At 47.8% G+C, this 14,178-nt stretch overlaps 1 protein-coding gene across 1 annotated transcript in view; it reads right to left on the minus strand.

Annotated features, from left to right (window-relative positions):
- Nucleotides 1-12,196: 12,196 nt before the first annotated feature.
- The window catches only part of CFTR (CF transmembrane conductance regulator), a 145,914-nt gene continuing 143,932 nt past the window's right edge, over nucleotides 12,197-14,178 (minus strand). Inside the window, exon 27 of the mRNA XM_045002362.1 lies at nucleotides 12,197-13,806. Coding sequence (XP_044858297.1) covers nucleotides 13,600-13,806 — 207 coding nt within the window. The 3' untranslated portion in view covers nucleotides 12,197-13,599. The remainder of the gene's footprint in view (nucleotides 13,807-14,178) is intronic.

Consider the following 14,178-nt stretch of genomic DNA (forward strand, 5'->3'; position numbering starts at 1 on the left):
CCCACTTCCTTGCACCCACCTCCAATCTGAACACTGCTCGCCAGTCATCCACATGTGGAGTATATGTAGGGACCATCACTTGAAGAAGTGGAGCTTACTTGCTGTAACTGGAGAGTCTTTGAGATATGTGGTCCCTATCAGTATCCTCTGCTTTGGATCCTGTTGGACTTGCAGTAAGAAGAGGAATTGCAGCGATATCTGCCTGCACTGCCCCTTATACCCTTGGCTCGGCCTGCACATGCGCAATAGCTCTCCTCATGTGCCAGCGGACACTGCTTTGAAGAATTTTCAGACTCTGACACATGGTATATATGCATACAGATAGGGACCACGCCTCCCCAAGAACCTCCAGTTTCCAGTAAGTATCGTCTACTTTCAGTCTACTGCTTTAGGCTTCCTCCCAGCCACTGCTTTTACCTGCTTGCCCTCCTATTTCTTCCCACTGTGAGTTTTCAGTTCTCAGTGCATTCTCCGGCTTCATGTGTCTCTGATCTTATCTTGCAGTATTTGTAGCTCTCTTGTCTTGACTGAATCTCTTAGCTGCTGTGGTGGAGGTTGAAGTCAAGGAGACAACTAACAGAAGTTTCCAGATCACAGGTCCTCGTTCTCATGGTTCAATCACCCTGACATCCAGGGCTGGCCTTATCATGAGGCGAATTGAGGCAGCGGCCTCAGGTGCCACTAGAACCCAAAGTTTCAAAATATTGGCCCAAGCAAGGGGGCATGGGGGTGTCATTTGAGCTCCCCACCTCAGGTGCCAAAATGTTGTGGGTCAGCCCTGCTGACATCTGCAGGGAGAGCAATACAGCAGTGCACAGACAATCCAAGAAGTTTTTGGAGAGTGTTGGGGACAACTTCCTGGTGCAAGTGCTGGAAGAACCAACTAGGGGTCGTGCTCCTCCTGACCTGCTCCTCACAAACAGAATTGGTAGAGGAAGTAGAAGTGGGTGGCAACCTGGGCAGCAGTGACCATGAGATGATTGAGTTCAGGATCCTGACAAAAGGAAGAAAGGAGAGCAATAGAATACAGACCCTGGACTTCAGAAAAGCAGACTTTGACTCCCTCAGAGAACTGACAGGCGGGATGCTCCCAGGGTGCAGCCTGGGACCGAGATGCAGCCTGGGACTGTGCTCCCTGAACTCTCCCTAGGCTGGACTGTCTATCATAATGCCTTGCTAGTGACCAGCAGCAACCCCTCTAGGAACTGTGATCACTCAGCACAGCTGCATGTGGAGTCCCACACCCAGCTAGATTGCATGAATGCTCCCAGAGCCACTCGTGAATCACACAGAGAAAGGCACAAGCCAAATCCCTCCAGTTCCCAGCACTGTACCCCAGGAATATACTGTCTTGCACTGCTCAAAATGGGCAGTGCAAATTTATTAATTTGTTCACCACTTCATCAATGGAAAGTGGACATACACCAGCCTTGGCAAACCTGAACAGATTTGCCCCAAACTCACAGATAAATAATTAAACAATTGTATTGACTATAAAAGATGATATTAAGTGATATTAAGTCGGGGTCGGCAACCTTTCAGAAGTGGTGTGCCAAGTCTTCATTTATTTACTCTAATTTAAGGTTTCGCGCGCCAGTAATACATGTTAACGTTTTTAGAAGGTCTCTATAAGTCTATAAACTATTGTTGTATGTAAAGTAAACAAGTTTTTAAAAAATGTTTAAGAAGCTTCATTTAAAATTATATTAAAAGGCAGATCTTAACAATTTAATGCAGTGGTTCTTAACCTGGGGTGCGCACAGCCCCTGGGACAGGGCTGGTGCAAGGATATTTGCACTGTAGGAGAAACTTCCACCTTACGCCCCCCCACCCCCTCTTTGCACATCGGTTCATTGAGGGGAAAATCCCAATGAGCCTTTATAGCCCCCAGGGGCCAGTCGTGCCCAGGGGCTGCTCCCCAGACCAGGTTCCCCCCCTCCCTGCCCCCTGAACTCCCCTGGAGGGTGCACAGCCCCCCCACGAGCCCACCCCACCAGAGTGGCCCCCACCCCGAGTCCACTCACTGGCTTTGCTGGGCTTGGGCCGCTGCAGCAGCTCAGCAGGGAGGAGCTGCCTTCCGGAGGCACCAGAGAGCCAGAGCGTCCCACTTGCGGCAGCAGCGAGCCCCAGCCATGGAGGTAGGGTGACCAGACAGCAAGTGTGAAAAATCAGGATGGGGTAGGGAAATAATAGGAGCCTATATAAGAAAAAGTCCCAAAAATCAGGACTGTCCCTATAAAATCGGGACATCTGGTCATCCTACATGGAGGAGCCGGTGCGGTGCAGGGGGGCAGCAGCCCTGCAAAGGCGGCGGTGCCGCTAGCGGGGAGCAGCTGTGCCCCCCCCGCCCCTCCTGCCCAGGCTGCGGCCCGGTGCCCCCCAGGGGGCTCCTGCAGGCTGCAGTAGATGTATGTGGGTGCCAGCCCCATGTGCCCCCCAGCTCTCCCCTCGCCTAGAGTTACCATATTTCAACAATAAAAAAGAGGGGAGAGCCCTGCCCTAGCCCCGCCCCCATCCACTCCCTCCCACTTCCCACCCTGATTGCCCTCATCAGAACCCCCAACCCCCTCCACTCCTTGTCCCCTGACTGCCCCCTCCTGGGACCCCTGCCCCTAACTGCCCCCTAGAACCCCACCGCCTACCTAAGCCTCCCTGCTCCTTGTCCCCTGACTGCCCCAACCCTTATCCACACCCCCACCCCCAGACAGACCCCCAGGACTCCCACACCCCATCCAACCACTCCCTGCCCCCTGACAGGACCTCCAGAACTCCCAACCCATCCAATCCTCCCCCTGCTCCCTGTCTGTCCCCAGGACTCCCCTTACCATGCCCATGCTGGTCAGATGCTGGCTCCACGAGGAGGCAAAACTCCACGTGGAGTGCTGAGGCAGCGGGAGGGGGGAGCTGCCGGAGGGGCAGTGGCGGCTCACACTTCCGGGAGCCGCAGAACCTGAGTGTGGTGATGGGGGAGCCGGGGGGTGCACCTGCCCGGGCTGCGGCCTGGTGCCCCCCCGCGGGGGCTCCTGCAGCAGATGCATGCGGGCGGCAGTCCCTGTGTGCCCCCTGGCTCTCCCCTCGCCGCACTCGGGCTCTGCGGCTCCCGGGAGTGTGAGCTGCCGCCGCCCCTCCTGCAGCAGGCTCAGGGCCCCGCACCTCGGCGGCTCTCGCTCCTGGGATCTGCAGAACCCAAGAGCGGTGAGGGGGAAACCGGGGGGCGCGCCTGCTGCTGGTCTGGGGTCCCGGCCGCCGACCCCGCTCAGCCTCCTGCCAGCTGAGTGAACGAAACCCCAGGCCAGCAGGATGCTGAGTAGGGCTGGCAGCCAGGACCTCGGCCGGCAGCCACGTGCCAGGCAAAATCGGCTCACGTGCCACCTTTGGCACACGTGCTGTAGGTTGCTGACCCCTGTATTAAGTGATAGGCAAAAAGTCAGAGTTAGTTACCAAATAAAATAAAATATAAGCACACAGTCTAAACTCTCAACTCTATTAGACTGGACAACATCTAGATTAAGCAGTTTTTCTCACCCCCACTGGATATTGCAGTCGTTAATATACAGGTTTGGCCTAGGTTTAAGGAACAATCTCCTCTGTTGGAGTCTTGTCATCTTCTCAGTGTCTAAGGCCTTGTCTGCACTTACTTTTATAGCGCTCTAACTTGCTGGCTCAGGGGTCTGCAAAATCACCCCCCTGAGTGCAGCAAGTCTGAGCGCTTTAAAGCACTAGTGTAAACAGGCTTCAAGTGCTGGGAGCCGCATTCCCAGTGCTCAGAACTAATCCCCTCGTGGAGGTGGATTATCAGGAGCACTGGAAGAGCTCTCTCCCAGTACTCATGCACGACCACACTCACACTTCAAAGCGCTGCCACGGGAGCGTTCCCACAACAGCACTTTGACGTTTCCAGTGTAGCCATGGCCTTAGTTGCTTGCAGCGAAGGTGGGGTCAGGAGAAGGGCCCAGTATGTGTCTGCTGTTTTATACCCTCAGTCTATGTGCTTGGGGAGCACAAATCCAGGCATGTCTGGAGGGCATTGCTGAATCTCTCCAAGCAAGGTTGAGCAATTCCCCTGGTGTGGCCTCATGCAGGTGAGTCATTGCATTGTAGCTCCCTTGCTGGACAATGGCTATTGATGGGTTGTTTGACACCCTGCCCAGGTGTTGGTTACTTTCCTTGATGTTGCCTCTGGGGAGCTAATATCTGGCTGATTGCCCAACTTTCAGCATGTTTTAGTGACCACCATACAACACAATTCTCATAACTTCATATGCATTAATGATACACATATATGGATAGAGAAATGACTTTCTGCAGATCATAACCGTTCCCCTGATACCTTACAAGGCATGCTTTATATGTAAGATCACAATTATATGAAAATGAGGAATATGGGGGTTACAGTACACTCCCACAAGGTATAGAATGTCATAGAGTGGGAAAGGAGTCCAGGAGAGTTGGCTGTATTTTAAAGAAGCCTTATTGAGGGTGCAGGAACAAACCATCCCAATGTGCAGAAAGAATAGCAAATAAGGCAGGCGACCAACTTGGCTTAACTGTCAAATCTTCAGTGAGCTTAAACACAAAAAGGAAGCTTACAAGAAATGGAAACTTGGACAGATGACTAGGGAGGAGTATAAAAATATTGCTCAAGCATGCAGGGGTGTAATCAAGAAGACCAAAGCACAATTGGAGTTGCAGCTAGCAAGAGATGTGAAGGGTAACAAGAAGGGTTTCTACAGGTATGATAGCAACAAGAAGGTGGTCAGGGAAAGTGTGGGACCCTTACTGAATGGGGGAGGCAACCTACTGACAGATGATGTGGAAAAAGCTGAACTACTCATGCTTTTTTTGCCTCAGTCTTCACAGACAAGGTCAGCTCCCAGACAGCTGCACTGGGCAGCATAGTATGGGGAGGAGGTGAGCAGCCCTCAGTAGTGAAATAACAGGTTAAGGACTATTTAGTAAAGCTGGACAATGCAATGCATCCAAGGGTGCTGAGAGAGTTGGCTGACGTGATAGCAGAGCCATTGGCCATTATCTTTGAAAACTTGTGGCAATCGGGGGAGGTCCCGGACAACTGAAAAAAGGCAAATATAGGGCCCATATTTTTAAAAGGGAAGAAGGAGAATCCGGGTCAGTCTCAATTCTGTCCCCAGAAAAATCATGGAGCAGGTCCTCAAGGAATCCATTTTGAAGCACTTGGAGGAGAGGAAGGTGATAAGGAACAGTCAACTTGGATTCACAAAGGGCAAGTCATGCCTGACCAACCTGATTGCCTTCTATGAGATAACTGGCTTTGTGGATATGGGGAAAGCAGTGAATGTGATATATTTTGACTTTAGCAAAGCTTTTGATACAGTCTCCCAAAGTATTCTTGCCAGTAAGTTAAAGAAGTATGGATTGGATGAATGGCCTGTAAGGTGGATAGAAACCTGGCAAATCATCAGGCTCAACGGGTAGTGATCAATGGCTCGATGTTTAGTTGGCAGCCAGTATCAAGCGGAATGCCCCAGAGCTTGGCCCTGGGGCTGGTTTTGTTCAACATCTTCATTAATGATCTGGATGATTGGATGGATTGCACCCTCAGCAAGTTCGTGGATGACACTAAGCTGGGGGGATAGGTAGATACATTGGATGGTAGGGATAGGGTCCAGAGTGACCTAGACAAATTGGAGGATTGGGTCAAAAGAAATCTGAGAAGGTTCAACAAGGACAAGTGCAGAGTCCTGCACTGAGGACGGAAGAATCCCATGCACTGCTACAGACTAGGGACTGACTGGCTACATGGCAGTTTTGCAGAAGAGGACCTTGGGATTACAATGGATGAGAGGCTGGATATGAGTCAACAGTGTGCCCTTGTTGCCAAGAAGGCTAATGGCATATTGGGCTGCATTAGTAGGAGCATTGCCAGTAGATCAAGGGAAGTGATTATTCCCCTCTATTCGGCACTGGTGAGGCCACATCTGGAGTATTGCATCCAGTTTTGGGCCCCCCACTACAGAAAGGATGTGGACAAATTGGAGAGAGTCCAGCAGAGGGCAACGACAATGATTAGGGGGCTGGGACACGTGACTTATGAGGAGAGGCTGAAGGAACTGTGCTTATTTAGTCCACAGAAGAGAAGAGTAAGCGGGGGGATTTGATAGCAGCCTTCAACTACCTGAAGGGGGGTTCCAAAGAGGATGGATCTAGACTGTTCTCAGTAGTGGCAGATGACAGAAAAAGGAGCAATGGTCTCAAGTTGCAGTGGGGGAGGCCTAGGTTGGATATTAGGAAACACTATTTCACTAGGAGGGTGGTGAAGCACTGGAATGGGTTACCTAGAGAGGTGGTGGAATCTCCATCCTTAGAGATTTTTAAGACCTGGCTTGACAAAGCCCTGGCTGGGATGATTTAGCTGAGGTTGGTCCTGCTTTGAGCAGGGGTTTGGATTAGATGACCTCCTGAGGTCTCTTCCAGCCCTAATCTTCTATGATTGTATGACCCAAAGACCCATGCAACAACTCCCCTCCAGGCTTTTGGAAAGGAACTGTAGGGATGAGCCAGCCGGAGACTAAAGCTTGCAGAGTAGCTGCCAAAAATTGTACGGGCAGGGACTGACAATGTCAGCAGGCTGCTCGCTTTATTTTTCAGTCTGGACAGTCTCTTCCTTGTGCTGACTGGCTGTTTGCTCTAACCTCTCCTTTGTGGCCTCTTTACTTCTGCCTCCCTCCACCTACCCTCCATGCTCCCCTTCTTCCTCCTTTTCTTCAGGGTCCCAAAGGATTAAAATAATAACAAATCAAACAATCGTGGCACCAACATTCTGTTTGCAAACCGTCAGTCAGCTTGTCCATTCTGTCCCTTGCCCTTGCCCTGGGTCTGTTCTGTTTATTAGATGATAAACTCTTCAGGGCAGGGACTGGCTGCTACTCGGTGTTTGGGCAGTGCCTAGTGCAATGGGGCTGCATTTGCAGTTTGCCTGTCAAAATGTAATAAAACTAATGATGTTGGTACTGCAGCAGCATTGAGAGTCCCCCGTCAGCCTGGAAGCTCCTCGCTGCTAGATGTTGTGCCCGTCTGCTCTTCCCCGAAGAGTTTACAATCTTAAAAAACGTGGTGCATGAAGAGCACGTTTGTGTGTGAAAAGAGGTGAGGGGAGATTGGGATACCATCAAATAGATGCAACTTTTATATACACTTGGTTTTTTATTGTTATAAATAGAGGGTGTAACTAACTATTCCCAGCTCGTCATTAACCATTGTTAATTAGCTAATTTCTTATAAGTGTTGTGGCAGAGAACAAGCCTTGTTTTAATTTTAAGTAACACTGACCACCAAACCAAGCTAGGCTGGGGACAAGGAGCTGGGCCCTGAGGAGCACAGGAAGGAGCTGAGGAGAGGGAGAGGCAGGTAAGAGAGTCGGCTGGGTAAGGGGCAGGAAAGACAGAGCAGGATAAAAGGACAGAGCTACGGGGAAAGGGTGGGGAGCGAGCAACAGGGAGGGGGTTGAGAGGCGACTGTTCCTGTTTAAGGACAGTCTTTACTTTTATAGTAAAATATCATTTCTTCTTTGCTTGCTTGTCCGTACATGTAATGCACTCCTGTTACGCACGCACCCATGTGCTCGAGATCGGTCTTTGGCCCAAGGCAGTGCATGAGCCCTGCATGTCTTCATGCTCCCATGCCAAGGGCATAACAGGCAGGACAGACCATCCATCATTCAGTTCATTCTTATCACCTGTGGCTGCAAGAGGGAATGTCTCAGCGTCCACATTTCAATGCACCCTTTCTTTTCTCAGTCTGTGTAGATAGTTGTGTAGACTTTTCAATGATAGGTAAAGTGTGTAGTGACTTACTGACAAGCAGATTTCTATCAAAGATAAACCCTTTATTATGAACAGGAACGGTGTACAGCAATGAGGTAACAGAACTTGCTACTACTCTATGTAGCTGCAGCTTGTGACTGTCCTGTCCTGGGCTTCCTCGTTTCTGACCTCAGCAGGAAGTGTGTCCCAATACCCCAAAGACAACATCTAGAGTGTACAGGAAGCGTGGGATAGGTGTACTTCCTGGAGGACTTACTCTGTACCACAGTGCATTAGGATAATTTCCACTGGGCAAGTTTTTTATAGTTTTTATCTCCCTTATTTTGATTTTCTTCAGTCAGGATCGTCCTGGTGCTGGGGTTTGGAGATGTCCCATCTCAAGTCACCAGGTTTTAAGCATTGCTTCGCTCGCAAGGCAACAGTTGTGATTAAGGACAAACACATCAAATGCCTTTTTTATCCTGGGGAGCTTATATCCCCGACAAATCATTGGTGTATAAATCCTTTTCTAAAAGGACTTTAAAGGTTTAGTTGGGGGGTGCATCTTAAAATACTTTTGTCAGACTGCTTCAGGAAGCAGGGCTCTGATCTGGGCAGGGCAGAACCCCCTGGAAAAGTTCCACCTCAGTTCAGAAGTGCCCCTGTGGGTTCCAGATCCACTAGCTCCTGTGCGCCATTCTAGCTTCAGATTCTGATAGGACTGTTAAAGCCAAGTCCTCAGACAAAAAGGAGCATCACTGATCTGGGAAGCGCAGGGGAAGATCCCACTGGGGATTCCCAGTAAAAAGAGGTCCAAGTATCCTCACCACTCCTGATGGAAGGAGACTCTGAAGGGCCAAGCTGGACACCACAGGAACTCTGAGGGAGCATGGTACTGGGGTGTCAGCACAGTTTCAGGATTCAAATAAGCTGCCTCTGGTGCTGAAGCCAGAACATCGGGGGCTACCTCTGTATTAAGTGCTTCAATGCCAGCTATTATCATACCAATTCCATCAGTTCTAATCTCTTCAATGCTGCTCATTTGATGCCGAGTGTATCAGTACCAGGCACGTCAGCAACACTGACCTGGATCCTTTCTACTTTCAGATCAAGATTCATGGCACCATCCCTATTTGCTTACAATGTTTCAGCATGGCCCTATTGGAAACCCTAAGGTCACATTTCCAGACCACCTCCTGGGATGAAAATTTCTTACCTACCCTGTAGTCTCATGGGATGGTGTATCAGCTTGCAGACCATGAATCTGAGGCCTCTGAAGAGTTTTCTGAGAAGAACCCTCATGCTAGGACCAGGCAATATGTGCTGTTATATTGTCCTTGTCCTTCAGATGCGGTGAGACCATGCTACACCATCTCACGTGGATGGAGCCCTCAAGATGTGCTCAGACATCTAGCTGATTCTCTCAAGATACCAGTGGCAGAGGTTCAAGAAATCTCTCATTCATTTCTGGACATTCTCCATACCTCTATGCCTGAACACCTAGCACTTCCCATCAATTAAGCTCTCTTAGAATCATAGAAGATTACGGTTGGAAGGGACCTCAGAAGGTCATCTAGTCTAACCCCTTGCTCTGTCCCCAGACAGATTTTTGCCCCAGATCCCTAAATGGCCCCCTCAAGGATTGAACTCACAACCCTGGGTTGAGGAGGCCAATGCTCAAACCACTGAGCCCTCCCCGTCTTGAACCCTGCTAAGATATATAGTAGACATCAGTAACAGTAACTCCCCTGCCTCTAAAACAGTAACTAAGTGGTACCAGGTGCCTTCCATTGGATCAGAGTATCTGCACATGCATCACTACCTGACTCGCTAGTGGTTGTGATGGCTAATGAAAGAAGCAGCCAAGTGCAACCAAAGACGACACCGAGAGACAAAGAACCAAAATGGCTTGGTTTATTCAGATATAAAAGTTAGTCATTTGCCAGCCTGCTCTTCCAAATTGCAAATTAACAGGCACTACCGATGATTTTGACTTTTTAAATTACAATAAATTTTTTCCTTTATTGACACAAACTTTTAATTTGTCCCTTCTGCCCACAGGCACAACGCTGCTTTGGCCAGGCTTCTGGCCTCCTGGTCTCAGGACTTCCTTTCTATTCCTGACCCGTCTGGTCCCTGCTCACTTCCCGGAGAATCCTAAGCAATATTCCTGCTCCTTGGCCAACTTAGCCAAGTACCCCTGTAGGTATATCTGTACCTCTTGTTGTCTCTACTGATTTTCAAGGACCTGCATGACTGAGTAGAATCTGGAGTCTCCTTTGTATTTTCTCAGCCCCCTTCAGCGGAAGCAGCAACTCTGGGGTCAGCTTCAGGAGGGTGCACTTGTCTTCAGCAAAGAAGGCCTATGCACATGGCGGCTCAGTTGTCCCTTCGCTGCTGCTTCTACCACAGCCCTTCACTCTCCTCTTGTATCAGGGTGACCATCATGCACACATTCTTCACCAGTTGCCATGGGTTCATGACAGATCCCTGGGGCACCTCATTGTGGCTGTGTCTTGGGAATAGCTCTGTCCAGTCTGATGCCCCTTCTGTCTCTTGTTCGTGCTGTGACCCCTCTCACACTCCAGGAGTTACAGTGCTTTCTCTTCATGACTTGGGGTGCTCCTTCTTCGTGACTTGGCCCTCCAGCCAGCTCACTATAGTTTTCCCCTTCCAGGGTATCAGTCTCACTGGACTAGCCATCCAGATAATGTTCCAGGCAGTCCTCCAATTCAAGGTTATGCCACTTCCCTAGGGGCTGGTAGGGGAACCCAGGCCCACACACTACTCCAGGTTCCAGTCCAGGGACCCTCAAATCAGGGGCTAAGGGTTGCACCATCCCAAACCTTGCTGTTGTCTCCATGGTCTGCTTCCTATTCCACCTCTGTCAGGCTTCCTTGTCCATCACCCTTCTGGATAAACACTTACTTCCTTCAGGGCCAGGATCCCAGGGCTTCTACTGTCCCCCTGGGTTTCCCCCTTTCTCTCTTTAAGCCCAGAGAGTTACTGCCAACTTCCACACTGCAGCACATTCTGTCTTCACTTTCTACCCTTATACCAGCCCTGCCTGCTCCTGCCCAGTTGGGCTCCATCCTCAGTCAGTGTTTGTCTCGCAAGCCTAACTCCCCTTCAGGTGTGGCCTATCAGGTTACTTAACACCTTCTGAGCCTCCTTAATCGTTTCTGTGCTAGTGTGGGGTGGAGACCCCTTCACCCTGACTGGGACTACCTACAGTTCCATACTCTGCCTACCCCGTCCCGTCCCTTTTCAGGGACCCCTCTTATCAGAGAGTGTTACACTGGGCGGTGGAGTTACTTTTGTCTCTTGGGGCATATGATGTAACTTTACAGTACAGGAGGAGAGGCTTTTTCTCCAATGATTTCCTAATACTATCATCTCTTTCTCTTCAGTATCATCCACACTTCAAGGTCAGAATAGTAGCTTTAGCTCGTATAATTCTATCACTAGTTCCAGGAGACCGGCTTGTGGCTCTTGGTCTACAAGCTGCATACTTCCGTATCTCCATCCACACAACAAACAGGAAGTATCTAAGATTTCAGGTGGGGCAGAACAATTATCAACACGGAGTCCGGCCTTTTGGTCTCTCTACAGCACTGAGGGTGTCCACCAATGTTCTAGCAGTTGTTGCTAGAGCTGGGCAAGAAACAGTTTTTCTGTCCCATGAAAATTTTTGAGATTGACATTTTTCCCCACCCTGAATTGGGATGAAAAGTTGAAATCTTAAAAAATTTCACAAACCAACCCCCCGCCCCCAAAGCATAAGCATCAAGGTCTAATGCCGCTTTTGGCAGAGCTGTGCTGCAATCTCTGTTTAAGTAGACTCCATGCATCCACCCTTGTTACAGGTCACTGCTTGTTAGTCACCAAGTGTGGACTGTATATGGACAAGCACTCAAATAAGAAACCTTACAGTAGCTGGAGTTCTTTGAGGTGTGTTGTCCATGTGTATTACATGATCCACCCTCCTATTCACTACTATGGGGTCCTACAACATCTGGATTCTGCCATGATGAAGGAACTGAATAGCAATTGGGCCTGTTCCACCCTTTATGCCCTCATTACTGGAGCATGCGGAGACTCCCTGTGCATGCCTGGCTCCAACAAGCACTGACAGACTCTGATCTCCTGCACATGGGGTGCAAGTGCACCAAGGACGGAATATATGTGGACAACATATCTCAAAGAATTATTCTTTTTGCCCTTATCAGAGAACATCTCAATTTACAAGGGCTTGGAAAGTTCAACACTGTTTCCAGAGACATTTTTATACATCTGCATTTAGCTTAGCGACCATAAGATATAAAACCCACAAGGAAATAGACAGTAGAATTGTCTTTTTAACAAACCAAACAAAGCCAGATAGTGGAATTGTACACAGTCTTAATTTTATTGACATGCTGTACATCATGTTGTCTACTTTGGTAATAAATAGAATAAAAAATTAAATGCATTTTGTTTGGTAGGCAGTGTTCACTTAGTGGAGCAGCAGAACATTTCTGTTGCAACTATCATGACTTGTTACATAAGCAGTTTGAGTTAAGAGAGTTTTTATTTAAATAGAAGCTTAACATACTTGTCTTGCCAGAATGCTTCCATGCATCCCAATAAAGGTGACTTAGGATGCTAGTGGAGATGTCTCTGGGATACTGTCATTTTTTTCCCAGTTTTACTATAACATGCAATAAAAAGGACTAGTGGCATAAAAAGGAGATATTTCAAATATAAAAATTCTTTTTATACAAATATATTTTTCTTTATAGTGCATAATCACTCTTAAAATACGGCATTCTCGTAATAAATGTTTGCAACAATATTAAAATAAATAAAATATTCTAGAGAAAAGTTCAGTTGCATCTGAAAACTGCAAAACAGAAGCATATAAAAACTGATTCCATTATTAAAGTCTACTTCAAAGTTTTTGTTCTTTATACAAACTATGATAAAAAGCATGTAAAGATGTCTGACCTAAACACACAGAATATTACTCTTCAGCTGTTGGAAGTCCTGCCATTTACTACAAGGGGACTGCCCATATTAACATGCACTCCACCCAATTAGTGTTTGCAAGGCTGGGCCAATAGTCTCCTAGATTCCAAAAGGAAATATTAACTCCCATGATCATCTTTTAACCTCTGAGAAATGACGGATGTTGAGCAGCTTTCAAGCCAACATCCTCTTTTTCCTTCATTCTCACCTGCACGCTTGGAGCTCTGCAGTGTTATGAAAGGGCATTTGCCTTTTCTGCAGTGCTGAGATACAGTAAGCGCCTGAAGAATGAATACGAGGAAATATTCCGAGTGGGTCACTGGTGCTTTCTTAACCCCTTTTCAGGGAGTAAGTGAACCTAAAACTATTGTTGTACATTTTTGATTTTAGTGTTTTCCATTCAAGCTTGATTTTTTTTTAACATTCCTCCTCTGCCACCTTCCCCTCCTCCCAAACACACGTCAGCAAAAGTTTTGAAAATTTGATGAAATGATTAAGTTGGTCTAAACGGGGTTCCTACCTCTGCCCATCATCTAGTTTTGTTCCACAGTAAAGCAGCTTTTACAAGGAAGCCTGGCTTACCAGAACAAGTGGTAAATCTTCTAGGATATGTAATGCCTCACACACAATTTGACCATTGGAGGGCAGCCATTTCCATAAATGTCATTTAATGCCTCCTGAAAGTTTGAATCTGGGCTTGTTCCTGCAATTTCAGTGGTGTTGGTCACGCTTCTCCCGTTTTTGAGGTACAGTACTGTATTCTCCCAAACTCCACCAGTTAACTCCTAAGAGGAAGCGTTTCCACCCATTCTCACAGCCTGGTCTCTTGCACTTCTTCCTCTGTCTCTTCCTGCAAGGCACTGATTTTGGGTCTAGACTTGCGCTTGCTTGAATTCCTGCGGTGTAGTGGGAATATCTTCAGGCGATCGGAGTAGCTGATAGCCTGCCTGAAGGAATTCTTTTCATTCAGCAGCTTCTGGATCGACTCGTATTGCCGCACTTTATTCTCTTCTATTACCTAATGAAACATGTTCAATCAATTAGACCTATATCAACAGTGCTGATAGAATTCAGTTAACTAAATAAACTAGCAGGGTAGCACAGACTGGCAGAAGGGAAAAGTTCAAGAATTTACATTGGGAAAAGAGCAAAAAAGCTGTTTTTACACAGTTTGAAATGTGAAATGACTGACTAATTTTCATTATAAACCAGAAGAGGAGTTTTAAAATTATGGTGTTTGGGAAATGTGCCTGGTGCTCAGTTTCAAAAATGGTCCTTTTTTTCTCTCTCTCTCTTTAGCTCATCTTAACTATGAAAGGTTTTATTGGCATAATCTCCCAATATGTTTCGTTTTATTGGCATTGCTGAAAGAAGCCTTCTTGTATTTTGG

The sequence above is a fragment of the Mauremys mutica genome, chromosome 1 (genome assembly GCF_020497125.1).
Source record: "Mauremys mutica isolate MM-2020 ecotype Southern chromosome 1, ASM2049712v1, whole genome shotgun sequence".
NCBI classification, from domain to species: Eukaryota; Metazoa; Chordata; order Testudines; family Geoemydidae; genus Mauremys; species Mauremys mutica.